The sequence below is a fragment of the Henckelia pumila genome, unplaced genomic scaffold (assembly GCF_033568475.1).
Source record: "Henckelia pumila isolate YLH828 unplaced genomic scaffold, ASM3356847v2 CTG_466, whole genome shotgun sequence".
Classification (NCBI taxonomy): Eukaryota; Viridiplantae; Streptophyta; class Magnoliopsida; order Lamiales; family Gesneriaceae; genus Henckelia; species Henckelia pumila.
Window position 1 is genome coordinate 6090129 of NW_027331833.1, and position 13714 is coordinate 6103842.

Here is a 13714-nt window from a genome sequence, read left to right on the forward strand (position 1 = left end):
TCATTCCAAATTTAGGAGCATTAATTAATCACAAAAATTTGAAAATAAAAAAGATATTTTTCAAAAAAGAATTAAAAATTTGTATACACATGTAGGGATGACAATAGGTCGGGTATGAGTAGGATATCGTGTTTCCATCTCCATACCCATTTATTAAATTCATCCCCATACCAATACCCATACCGATCGGGTATTTAATTTCATCTCCATCCCCATATCCGTCGAAGGATCGGATATCCATACCCTACTCATATGATCATATCCTCATTTATCGTATCTACTTCATACAAATATATTTTTTCAAATTTGAATTATTTTAATAAAATTATACTTATTTACTAGATTTTTATACCAAAATTTTTAAGAGAACAATAAAAAATGAAACATAGAAGAAAATCTACAACCTAAGAATTATATAAAAAATAAAACTTCTACAAAATAGCATTAGATTTATACTAATAATTTTTATTGTTCCATCCAATTAACATAATTCAACATAAAAAAATAAAATTAAAAATTATTTAATATATATATATATATATATAATCTGATATCAGATCGGGTATGAATAAGATTTTACTAGCTCTCCTCCGTTCCCGTATACGAGATCTTGTACTCATTTACATATTTATTTAAACGGGTTATTATTTAATTTCTTAACCGTAGGTTTCCCGACAGCAAAATATATTTAATTTCGTTGCAGAGAAAATTAGTCGAAATGGGTCAAAAATGAGAGAAATCTCTGCGAAGTTTCCTTTACAATCTCCCGCTGGCGTATGCTCTTACAACTCGCAACTGTATTGAAAAAATTATGATTCTTTTGATCTTTTTAGGCTTCGTTTTTGGTAGTTGTGTTTTGAAGCTTTTGTTGGGAACAAATTTAGTGTGAAGGAATTATGCCTGTCCTTCGGATTTGGGGTGGTCAGTCTGTATTTTGGTTGATCGTCGTTTTTTTGATTAGTTTGTTTCAGTTAATGGTTTCTAAGTTGTGGGATTTTGGATGAAAGTGAGGCTGTGCGGTTTGGCTTGTTTTGTGTGAAGTTTTGTTGGTTTCTGTAAATGAACGAGTGAATTGAGTTTTTTGAAATGGAAGTTGCAGTAGATTTGGTTTTCGATAATTTAGTTCGAGGTTTCAAATGTGGAACAAATGTGTTGAGTTGTTTTATGCTGCTAACCTGGGTGTGTTGTTGTGGATGATAGAAGTGTCATGTTTGCTTCTCTTTGAGACTTGTCATTTTTTTCAATTGATGGAGTGGACGTTCTTGGAGACTTGCCTTTTCTTGTTTGGTTTAGTGATGGATTGATTTGATCTCAATTTTGATGTGCCGATGACTTTGTTTGTTTGTTTGTTTTTTTTTTAATCTCCCCTGTTTATAGTTTTATCGTGTTTTACTTGCATCAAACAATCATGATTCTTCCGTTCTTGTGTCGTTCCAATTGGTGGTGATTTGTTTTGATTTTTGTTAAAAAAAAAAATTTGATAGGCCCTGCTCAAGTTGCTGCTAATATTTCAGATTGTGCATTTAAATTTTGCGTTGAAAGGGGAATTATCTCATTGAAGGCCACTAATTATGTTTACAGGGCGTGATCTTCATCAGTGAGGAGCTAGTATTAGCTTGTCTATTGTGGTTATCACATTTTAATCCCATATTCAAAGTCTACAACCTGTTTCTACATTTTCTTGTTTGAGCTGGTGTTATGAACCACCGACAGAAGTTTGTGAGGTTAGTTCTCATCATCACTGCCACATCCATTTTAATGAAGTGGTTAATGTTGAGTTGACATTTATGGGAGTATTTCTCTGTTTTTCTGACGTAATCAAGAAGCAAGGATAATATTCATAGAGATAATAAATAATCTGAGTAGAGAGAAAGGGAAAGGCACTTCACTTATGAGGGATTGACTGATTTTCGGTTCCTAGATACTAAACGTAAAGATTACATATTGTTTTTGTTTGAAAGAATACAAAATGGTTTTGGGGTTGAGAGAAAAAAGAGAAATGAAACGAAGTTATAACTGTCACGAGTTTTTTCATGAGCAGTTAAGTGTGTTCGCCACTTCGCCTACTTTCTCACTGCAACATCCATTTTAATGAAGTGGTTAATGTTGAGATGGCAGGGAAGAAGAGTGGTGTTTATAAGAAAATTCAAGGTCCAACCTGACAAGAGTGATTCTCAGTGTATTTCAGATTATCGTAAAACTGAGAGCGTTGTTAACTTCGTTATTCCCCAGCAATCCAATAATTTTAACTTCAGGTTTCAGGATTGGAAATCAGATAAAAGCTTTGATGGACTATCTCCATCTAAAAATGGAGCGCAACCAGGGAGATTTAGATCAGTCATGTACTTGATGTCGGACAAATTTCAGAGAGGGCTAGAGTCGGGCTCTGATAAAGTCAAAAGATGCACAAGATCAATAAGATCCTGTTCTTTAAAAAAGTTTCTGGTTGATGGTGAAGTATCTCGCAACAAAATTCTAGATCCTCAAGGATTATTTCTTCAGAAATGGAACAAGATATTTGTACTGTCTTGTGTGATTGCTGTCTCCTTAGATCCCTTGTTTTTCTACGTTCCTATTGTCGATGATGAGAAAAAATGTCTTGATTTGGACCATAAATTGGAAGTCACAGCCAGTATCTTACGCTCCTTTACGGATCTATTTTACCTCAGCCATATTATTTTTCAATTTCGAACTGGTTTCATTGCCCCATCTTCACGTGTATTTGGAAGAGGTGTTCTAATTGAGGATTCCTGGGAAATAGCAAAGAGATATCTGTCGTCGTACTTTATAATTGATATTCTTGCAGTTCTTCCGCTTCCACAGGTGAGAAAATTTTACATGAGCACACTATAAGCTGGTTGCTCATCTCGCAAACTTCCTTATGAATATATTTATGCATGTTTTTCAGATATTCTATTAATAACAGTTCATGTTTAGATTATATTTGGCTGGAACGTGTTCATGAATTTGATCATCCCATAACTTTCCCAGGTTATTATTTGGATTATCATTCCGAGATTGAGTGGTGCGACATCATTGAATACAAAGAATATGTTAAAATTTGCTGTGATCTTACAATATATACCAAGGGTGCTCCGAATTTATCCTTTGTATAAAGAAGTCACTAGAACTTCTGGCATACTCACCAAAACAGCATGGGCCGGAGCTGCCTTCAATCTGTTTTTGTACATGCTTGCTAGTCATGTAAGTCCCATTATAAAATGTAACGTGGAGTTGTGTAAATCTGTCTTTTCCTTCTTTATTTTCTGAAAAGAGAAGTAACATGGTGAAAGTAATTGATTTTGCGTAAAACATGCTCTTCAGTACCATACTTTCAAAAGCAGTTGACCATATTTTACTCTCTTCGGCACTATACTTTCAAAAGGCTGCAGCCACCATATTTTTGTTTGATTTGGCTTCTCCTTTGTTAGGTATTTGGCGCCTTCTGGTATATGTTTTCCATAGAACGCGAAACTGCTTGCTGGGAGAAAGCTTGCGATGGCCGATCTGCTTGTCGTCATGCCTCATTTTATTGCACGGATGATCATACTGTATTCAGCCATATTTTGAATGATTCCTGCCCCATACAGACTGCTAATGTGACCGCTTTTGACTTCGGGATATTTCTTGATGCTCTTCAATCTGGTGTTGTTGCATCAAAAGATTTTCCTCAGAAGTTCTTCTATTGTTTCTGGTGGGGATTGCAGAACTTAAGGTATGTTCCTCCAAGATTCAATGTACTTGCATCCTGCTGGCATATTGGTTTGGTCTTAGAAGGGGTGTTGTTCTTCGACATTGATTCATGGTGTTGCGAAATTTTTCCTCGTTTATTTGCTGTTTGATTTTGATAGATTGGAACTCTTCTTTCTGTGAGAACTAAAAACGTACTGTTTTCTAAAGTTAGAAATTATCATTATAATTATACTGTGTATCTTCCTTAACTATATCCTTGTACTATCACTTCGCAAATTGATCCAATTGTTTGGTTTCTATGTGAACAAGGAAATGCCAATTTGACAAAGTGTAGGCCATTTAATTGCAGTGTTGTAATGGTGAAATTGAGTCTGTCAGGCTGCAAATCATGTTCTGCACCTTTTTGTTTGCTGTCTGTTTCGGCCTGGCTCGTCATTTCCACCTTTGTTTGCTTGGGTATATTTTTGGTGGCGCTACTTAGTCTAGATATTCTAATTTAGTGCATTAGTGTATTCTTACAGTTCCCTCGGCCAGAACCTCAAAACAAGTACCTTTGTTTGGGAAATTTGCTTTGCGGTTTTCATTTCTATAGCTGGCTTGGTTCTTTTCTCATTCCTGATTGGAAATATGCAGGTTGGTAATCAGTTTTCCCTTCCTATAGTGTTGAACAAATGATTTTGAAATTGAGTTTACTTGCTGAGAAAATCGCGGGCCTATGTAATTTACTTGAATGGCAAAACAGAGAGAGAGTTATCTGAGATTCTAATGATCTGTAGCGTTGATGTAACAGACATATCTGCAGTCTACAACTGTAAGATTAGAGGAGATGAGGGTTAAAAGACGAGATGCAGAGCAATGGATGTCTCACCGGTTGCTCCCTGATAATTTGAGGGAGAGAATCAGAAGATATGAACAATACAAATGGCAGGAAACTCGGGGCGTTGAGGAGGAAAATTTGGTTCGTAATCTTCCAAAAGATCTCCGAAGAGATATAAAACGACATCTCTGTTTGGATTTACTGAAAAGAGTGAGTTCTCCTAAAACTCCATGACCCACCCTTTATCCATCTTTTACTGATAGGTTTGGTAGTTGGGCAGTTTGTTTCGCAGGGCTTAGTTTTGGTTTCATATCACACAATGGTGGATGCTTACTGAAAAACTGAACAGTAAAGTAAATCTACTTCATTCAGGTGCCAATGTTTGAGAAAATGGATGATCAACTCATGGATGCAATGTGTGACCGTCTCAAACCGACTCTTTACACTGAGGGTAGTTACATTGTCCGGGAGGGTGATCCAGTCGATGAGATGCTGTTTATTATGCGTGGCAAGTTGCTAACAGTGACCACCAACGGAGGAAGAACCGGCTTTTTCAACTCCGACCATCTAAAAGCAGGTGACTTTTGTGGCGAAGAGCTCCTAACTTGGGCACTGGACCCCCACTCTTCATCTAACCTACCTATCTCCACCAGAACTGTCCAAGCACTGTCTGAAGTCGAAGCTTTCGCTTTAATGGCCGGTGATTTAAAATGCGTAGCCTCCCAATTCCGACGACTACACAGTAAACAGCTGCGCCATACTTTCAGATTCTACTCGCAGCAGTGGAGGACATGGGCAGCTTGTTTCTTACAAGCCGCATGGCGTCGCTATTATCGTAAGAAGCTTGAAGAGTCATTACGGGAAGAGGAAAATCGATTGCAGGATGCATTGGCAAAAGATGGTGGGAGTTCGCCGAGTTTGGGAGCAACGATTTATGCATCAAGATTTGCCGCTAATATCCTTCGTGTGTTGCGACGGAACAGTTCTAGAAAACCGAGAATGCCAGAAAGGATATCTCCCATGTTACTTCAGAAGCCCGCCGAGCCAGATTTCACCGATGAAGATGAGTGATTGTGTATCATTCTTTGCAATTATCGTATCATAGTTTATGTTATTAATTTTATTTTTTTAATAGTATTTACACAAATATAATGTATAGTAGAGGGATGTTTAAAAGTCGAGTTTATTTTTAATCTTTAATGATGTATACATAAAGGATTTGATCTTCAATTTCGGTTGAAATAATCAAATGGAAATGATAAAATAGTTCGTTTTCTTGGTATTTTGAATAATGATTTAGCTGATTAACATAATATGTTTTTCTCTTACAAAAAAATAAAACATAATATGTTTTCATTTTATTGTAGTATACAGATTTGTTTCCAAATCTTTTAGGTTGAATTAACTACAGTATTTGTGGGATTGATACTTGGACTCGTCGTTCATTTATTATTATTGACCTAGTTCACTTGTTAGAATTATTTAATACCAAAATCGTCGGTCAAGTTTTTGGCGCCGTTGCCGGGGATTGTTTAGTTAATATATATTAGGATAGATTACTTGCTTGAGACTCGAAAATTTTTATTTATTTATTTTATTATTATTTTTCTTTTCTTTGTTTAATTTATTATATTTTTCTTGTGAAATGCTTCGAGATGAATCATCGACAAATGCTATAAATTTTTAAATTGGCGCTTACTCGATTTTTTCTATGGTGGATTGGATGAGACAACAAGAAGTTGGGTAGATTATGGAGCTTTGGCAACTGACAGTCACTTGTTCAACAGAGATTACAACAGTGCGATACACTTGTTAAATGATATGACAGATTTCGACTACAACTGACATTGAGATTATTCACTGCAGGATTGAAGTCACCATGTCCTCCAACACCCCAATACCCAAAATTTTCAAATCAACCTCTTGAGCTTAACGTGGAGAATGGAGCATATTCTGAAGAATTTTTGAATCAGTTGCAGAAATTGTTAATAAACAGTTAGAGATCAATCAGAAATTTTCAGAAACTCACACAATCTCAGAGAATTTCTTGGATGAACAAATGAATCTTCTTATGAAATTAGTTCCTACTAACAACAAAGAGAATGAAACGATTTGTATTGATCAATTAGCATGTGAATGTGATCCTGCAGCAATAATTGAGCCAAATCAAGAGAAAATATTATTTGAGGAATCTTCATGCAAAGATGAGCCAAATTGACATTGGAGGATGAAGAAATATACCAGGAGAAAGATTTGAACTCGTCAATAATCTTCACATTTGCACAACTAGAAGATCCATTCAGATATCTATGGTACATTTTTTTTAAAGAATTTTAAAGAAGAAATTTCGACTGATAATTGAGGGATCCGACTGATAAATATAAACAATTATCGACTGTAACTGGTTACATATCGATCGTCGGTTACATGTTATTTATTTTATATATTCTAAAATCTTTTTATTCTGACAAACATTTGCAGTCACATGCGAACTGCGGTGGTCGGGTCACGGGTGGGGGTGAGAAGGAATCATATTCCTTTTTCTTGAAATCCGTGTATTTCACAAAAAACAATACGCTCAGGTGACTAGCATGCTCACATAGTAATGGATCCGCCACGTCTCTTGGGTCCCATTTTTCTCTATAAATAGGATGAGAACATGCGTCTAACTAATAAAAATAACAATAACAAAAAAAATGTGTTTCTTCTATTATCACACAAATACGACAATAAGAAAAAAATTGGGGAAGATATGCAAATTATTATGTAATAATACGAGAGGAGTCCTAATGAAGTTGTAACTTTATCCTTTAAATCTACTTCTTGCTTATCATTCTTCTCCCTATATCCCTTTCCTCGTAGCTTTGAACCAGAAAGTGATTGGTGGTTCTTCAGTTTTTGGTGTTTAGTCAACAAGAGATCGGTAATAAAATAGTTTACCTAGCGAGATTTTAAATTTATACATTTGCAGCTCTGTTTGTACAGAATAAAAATTTTGTTTTGTTGGATCGTTTGTATTGTTGGATTTTGCAACACAATAATGCAGTTATTTAAGTTTCAGTTTCAATATTTATAATTATTATTTACAATAATTATGTATAAACTTGACTCGCTGGAACTGATTCTATCGGACTATAACTAAAATTTCTTTAAAGTCGGTCTGTGTTTTAAACCATTATTAGGGGGGCCTTAATTAATATAGATCTGAATTAATCAAGTCTAGGTCAAACAATTACAGCAGGGATCTGATTTTTTATATTGATTAATTAATAAATATTTGTAATCATTGCACTGATAAGATGATGAATCAATAAATTTTAAAAATATTTTTTATTCACATCGAAAATAATCAAGTTGATGCCCAATAACCCAAACAAAACAAAATAAAAATCAACCATGAACCAACAAGCAAGTACTTCAATTTTCGGTTCTCTTTTTCAGCTTCTTTCTTGTAATCTTCGATCATGGCCAGTTTCTATTTCAACCCAGAAATTATAGTCATTGCCCTACGACACATTGCTGGATCTTTCCATGCAAAAATATCGCTCCCACCACTCTGTCATAGTAAGGTAGGAGGGGCCAAAAAAATTTAAAAAATTTAACAAATCAGGAGAAACCTGTAAAATCAATTAATTGAAAAACAAGACCATCATCCTACAATTTCGGCAGCCATGGAACCTTCGACCTGGATTATCACTTGTCTCAAATTTTCTCTTTTTCCACATTTACAAAATATCATTCCTTCCGAAACTGAAGACATCGCAATATCGGAAAAAAAATTATTTGTCTACTGCGTACAAATTTAGGGATTTGCCAAGAGAGAAAAGGGGGATTTCCGATTTTCTTGGGCCGATGCATATGAGCGAGGAAGGAAGGTTTTAAGTTTTTTTTGAATACATAATAATTAATATGACGTGTATATTAAATTCCACATGCGTGAATGATTTACCCAAGAAAATATTTAATCTATGATTAGGATTAGATCCAATTGAATCAACAAGATTAGATCTTCATTAATCTAGGATTATGATTAGATTTCATGGAATCAACTAGATTATATCCGAATTAATCTAGGTTTATGATTAGATCAAATTGAATCAAAAAGATTAGATCCAAATTAATTTTTGGATTATAATTAGATCAAATAGAATCAACTAGATTATATCCGAATTAATCTAGGATTAGGATTAGATCCAATCGAATCAACATGATTAGATCCGAATTAATCTTGGTTTATAATTAGATCCAATTGAATCAACCAAATTATCTCCAAATTAATCATGGATCATGATTAGGTCCAATTGAATCAATAAGATTAGATCTGAATTACTCTAGGATTATGATTAGATTTCATAGAATCAACAAGATTAATTATATCTGAATTATCTAGGATTATGATTAGATTTCATGGAATCAACCAGATTAGATCCGAATTAATCTAAGATTATGATTAGATTCGTATTAATAAACTAGATTATATCCTAATTAATCTAGGATTATGATTAGATCCAATTGAATCAACAAGATTAGATCCGAATTAATCTTGGATTATAATTAGATCCAATCGAATAAACAAGATTAGATCCGAATTAATCTAGGATTATGATTAGATTTCATTGAATCAACGAGATTAGATCCGAATTAATCTAGGATTATGATTAGATTTCATGGAATCAACTATATTAGATCCAAATTAATCTAGGATTATGATTAGATCCAAATAAATCAACAAGATTAGATCCGAATTAATCTTGGATTATAATTAGATCCAATTAAATCAACAAAATTATATACGAATTAACCTTGGATTATGATTAGATCCAATTGAATCAACAAGATTAGATCCGAATTAATCTAGGATTATGATTAGATCTAATTGAATCAATAAAATTAGATCCGAATTAATCTAGAATTATGATTAGATCCAATTGACCTAGGATTATGATTAAGTTCATATGAATCACTGGAAATTAATATTATTTCCCTTACATTGTTTTCGAGGCTTTGATTCAATTAATCTGGATTTTCTAAGATGAATTTTATATTTAAAATTTTATTACTTTCTACCGTATATAATATGTACATTGATTGACGGCTGATCTTATGTTCGTTATAGTCTGCATGTGTTTTCACAATCGATCACATCAAAATAGCAATCGAGTTTAATCCTGACAACCACATGTACATTCCTATAAAGACACTAAGAGAATCCACAACCCATTCAATTAATAACACCAATAACACCCTCCACATCATCAAAAGTCATGGGCCCCACTGTTAATAACACATCCTTCTTTCCACCCACAATCCTATTAACATTAACACTCATTATTTATGGGTCCCACATTCCACTCAACATTATAAAATTATTTTATACTAAATAAATTCATTTTCTTTACATTTTATAATATATTTATAATTATAATATTATATTTTAAGTTTTAATTTAATTAATTTTAAAAATAAAAAAATCATTTTAATATATTTATTCAATACACGAAATTATTAAATTCAAATGCAACAATAACTTTAAAAAAATAACAATACAAAGAAATAAAAAATAACAAATACAATATTAATTCACGGATTCATGTTGTTGCAATTCCCCCAGATATGCTCCACTAAGTCCGCGCGAAGTTGGTGATGAACTTGAGTGTCACGTAGCTCTAAATTTATCCGAAGATAATCCTGAAAGCCTCGGTTGGATCCTAGGATAGGTTGTGCAAGTTCATCCCCTTCATCGTTGTACCAATCTATCACGTGACCTCCTTCATCTTCAATAATCATGTTATGCAAAATAATGCATGCTAACATTATTTGTTTTAACTTTTTCCTATACCAATAGCGAGATGAACCTCTGACAATCGCCCATCGAGATTGGAGTACCCCAAATGCCCGCTCGACATCTTTTCTTGCAGATTCCTGTCTTTCCTTAAACAACTTTCTCTTGGGATCCTCCGGGCAAGGAAAAGCCTTAACGAAAGTAGCCCACTCGGGATATATTCCATCTGTTAAATAATAACCTTTCGTATATGTAGTGCCGTTCACCGTGAAATTAACCTCCGGCGCATTTTCTTGCAAGACGTTGTTGAAGATTGGAGATTCATATAACATGTTGATATCGTTGCGTGAACCGGCGACCCCAAAGAAGACATGTCAAATCCACAAGTCATGAGACGCGACCGCCTCTAGCACAATTGTTGGTGACCCATGTCCCCTTGTAAATTGACCTTTCCAAGCAACCGGACAATTTTTCCATTTCCAATGCATACAATCAAGGCTACCCAACATGCCAGGGAAGCCGTGTCTGTCATCATGCATTTGAAGAAGACGTTGAACATCATCAGCATTTGGTCTTCTTAAGTACCTATCACCAAATATTTCAACCAAGTATTCACAAAACTTGAAAAGACACCTGATGGCAGTGGATTCACCCATACGTAGGTACTCATCAAGATGATCTGCAGGGACTCCGTAAGCTAGTTGACGAATCGCAGCGGTGCATTTTTGTAGTGATGACAACCCTTTTCTTCGCACAGCATCTTCCCTTTGTTGAAAAAACGTCGAATGATTCTCTAAGGCAGTCACTATGCGAAGGAATAACTCTCTTCGCATTCGAAACCGTCTTCGAAATATTCCGTCATGATACACTGGGTTTGTAGAGAAATAATCATTGACGAGCCTCTCATGACCGGCTTCACGATTTCTTTGGATGAACCTCCTTCTTCTGCGTGTTTCTCTCCTCTGATATGCTTCCATAACTTGTTGGTGTTGTTGAAGTACCATTAACATCAGTTCTTCTACCGGATCATCATCTTGCTCATCGATTTGAACATGTACTTCTTCTTCGCTTGTCGAGCTGGAACTTGACCTAGAGCTGTCTGTGGAATGAGACATTTTCGGAGGAAATATGTTGTTGTATATGTGTTTGTGAAAGTTATCTTAGTGAAATGCAAATATCTTAGCACAACGTGTCTATATATAAAGGATATCTTGCAACGACTAGTTTCCAACGGCTATTTTGCAACGATTAGATTCTAACGGCTAGTTTGCAACGGATAGTTTCTAATGACTATTTTGCAACGGATAGTTTAATACATTCATCAACTTTTTCAAATTGTATACTTTAATATATTTTCTTTATTTTTATATTATTTTAATAAAAAAAAGTCTCAAAAATTGATTATAGCAGACACTTAATGTGGCTTGCATTCTTAGAGAATCCACATAACTTGAGCAATCCAACAACTTTAATAATTATACCAATTCCACCATCTTTTCTTTCCTTTTTCGTTCTATATTTCTTTTATCAAACCCATTTTGCTTCAAAGATAAGATTATGTGCTTAGCACCATCTATTTATATATCTTTGAAAACTATTAATTAACTCAATATGTTTTGAAAATATAATTTTGTTTATTTCGAAAAAAGTTATAAGTTGATTTTATTTGTCTTCATTTAGTTCAATCTAATAAGTCAACTTGTTGGATAATTAGAAATTTGATATTACTACTTTGTAATGACTAGTTTTCAAAGTTGATAAAAATTTTAAATCACGATAATTGGAACCACACTAATTAAACATTATAATCACTCAAAAAGCAAATAATTAAAAATTACAATCACTCGAAACCACAATAATTAAAAATTACAATCACTCGAAAATACTACATTACAATCACTCGAAAATATAATAACTAAACAATAAAAACACTTCGAAATGCAATAATTAAACAATACAATCAATCGAACTGCGCAAACAGTTTAGATATTACAACTCGACCTGATATCCTTGCACAAACATTCATGTATGATAAGTTGCTCAGTAGTCATTTGCGAGGTGTCTTTGTTCAAGATCTCGTACTCCTTCAACCTTAATCAACGATTCTTAGCTTCTGCATTGGACAAGGAAGCTTTTGCCTTAATCTCCTCAACTTCAAGTTGTTTTTGTTTCAGATCGACTTCAGACTTCTTTACGTTTGTGTACTCATTGAACTTTGAAAAAATACTGTCATAGTTTACTGTCAGATCCTCCATGGTCGATTTGACTTTGTCTTTTCCCTTTCTTTTTGCTGCCTTCCTACCCATTGGGCGAGTATCTTCGTCATCTATGTCTACGCTCACATTTTGGTTGGAAGATGTGTTGCTTGCTCCTGACTCAGAGGTCCTCGTTTTCTTTGTGGCCACAAAGTGATCATCGGATTGTGGAGTAAACATTGGACGATCTTTAACAATTCTCCACACATGCTCGAGGTTGAACGCAACACCATTATTTTCTTCGCGATATTTTTCATACGCAAACCTCAATATGTCTTCATCACTGTGACCACTGCGATATAAATTGTAAATACTATTGTAATTTGCGTTGAATCGATTTACCTTCTTCTGGATTGTGTTGTGCCAATGTGATCGTATAACATTAGCTTTTCTGCTGTTTGAACCTGCAGGACGATTGTCATTGTAGTAACTTGAAACACATCCCCAAAATGCATCTGCCTTCTGGTAATTGCCGATTATTGGATCATCACTGATTGTGACAAAACTTCTCGCCAAGACCTCATCTTCAACCTTTGTCCAAGTCGAACGCTTTCTCGTACCCTCAACATCCGAAACCGTTTTTTCTAAATTCACCACTTCGATTGGGGATTCACGATCGAAAAGTTGAGTCTCTGGGACAAAAGTCGGAGATGCAGGTTCAGTTGGAATTGAAGATGAAAAATGCATACCAGTTGTGTATGGGATACCAAAGCCTTGAAGAACTGGCGGCGTGAATTGTGGATGACTCGTGTTTTGCCAATATTCGGCTGAAAGCGGTTGTTGTGGACCTCTGGGGGTATAATTCGGATTGCTCATAAAATTTCCAAATCCTTGAAAATTTTGAAGGTTTTGTGGAGGAAACTGCATATTTGGAAATGAGTGTGGATATTTATGAGTTGGTGAAATTTGCGGATTTTGGGAAGATGAATTTTCTTGCGAGTTTTGTGTAGAATTCAACAAATATCTGAGATATGCCCTCGTATTTTCATCCATTTCGGATAGAAAATAAGATTTCAGAAAAGAGTAAAAAAGATATAGGAGAGAATGAAAGAGAATTGAAGAGTGTTGGAAGTGGAATGAATTTTGGTGGTAGCATTGTTGAGTATTTATAGATGAAAATTCTAATTAGCCGTTAGAATTTATTTATTTATTATTTTTTTTTAAAAA

At 34.5% G+C, this 13714-nt stretch overlaps 2 protein-coding genes and 1 pseudogene across 5 annotated transcripts; 1 reads left to right on the forward strand and 2 right to left on the reverse strand.

Moving 5' to 3' along the window:
- The first annotated feature begins 705 nt into the window (after positions 1-705).
- Positions 706-5792, forward strand: LOC140872685 (cyclic nucleotide-gated ion channel 1-like). 4 transcript variants are annotated; one of them, XM_073275566.1, is made up of 7 exons: positions 711-1724; positions 2256-2823; positions 2992-3204; positions 3432-3715; positions 4215-4326; positions 4484-4720; positions 4883-5792. In XM_073275566.1, the coding sequence occupies exons 1-7, from the start codon at positions 1699-1701 to the stop codon at positions 5579-5581; spliced, it is 2139 nt and encodes a 712-aa protein (XP_073131667.1). In that variant the 5' UTR covers positions 711-1698; the 3' UTR covers positions 5582-5792. The 4 variants fall into 4 exon arrangements, with proteins under 4 accessions (XP_073131666.1, XP_073131667.1, XP_073131668.1 ...); XM_073275567.1 differs by having other exon boundaries at positions 712-1724; positions 2119-2823; XM_073275568.1 differs by having other exon boundaries at positions 712-1724; positions 2263-2823.
- A 4298-nt stretch (positions 5793-10090) lies between these two features.
- Positions 10091-11407, reverse strand: LOC140872647 (protein ANTAGONIST OF LIKE HETEROCHROMATIN PROTEIN 1-like; annotated as a pseudogene).
- A 981-nt stretch (positions 11408-12388) lies between these two features.
- Positions 12389-13414, reverse strand: LOC140872648 (glutathione S-transferase T3-like). Its single transcript, XM_073275536.1, has one exon. It carries the CDS (start codon positions 13412-13414, stop codon positions 12389-12391), a length of 1026 nt encoding a protein of 341 aa, XP_073131637.1.
- Positions 13415-13714: the final 300 nt, after the last annotated feature.

Excerpts from the sequence above, each read along its gene's own strand:
- LOC140872648 (XM_073275536.1), bottom strand. The coding sequence starts at position 13,414 with ATGCAGTTTCCTCCACAAAACCTTCAAAATTTTCAAGGATTTGGAAAT.
- LOC140872685 (XM_073275565.1), top strand. The coding sequence starts at position 2,092 with ATGAAGTGGTTAATGTTGAGATGGCAGGGAAGAAGAGTGGTGTTTATA. Across the intron at positions 2,824-2,991 it reads CAGTTCTTCCGCTTCCACAG|GTTATTATTTGGATTATCAT; the intron begins GTGAGAAAATTT and ends TAACTTTCCCAG. Across the intron at positions 3,716-4,214 it reads TGGGGATTGCAGAACTTAAG|TTCCCTCGGCCAGAACCTCA; the intron begins GTATGTTCCTCC and ends GTATTCTTACAG.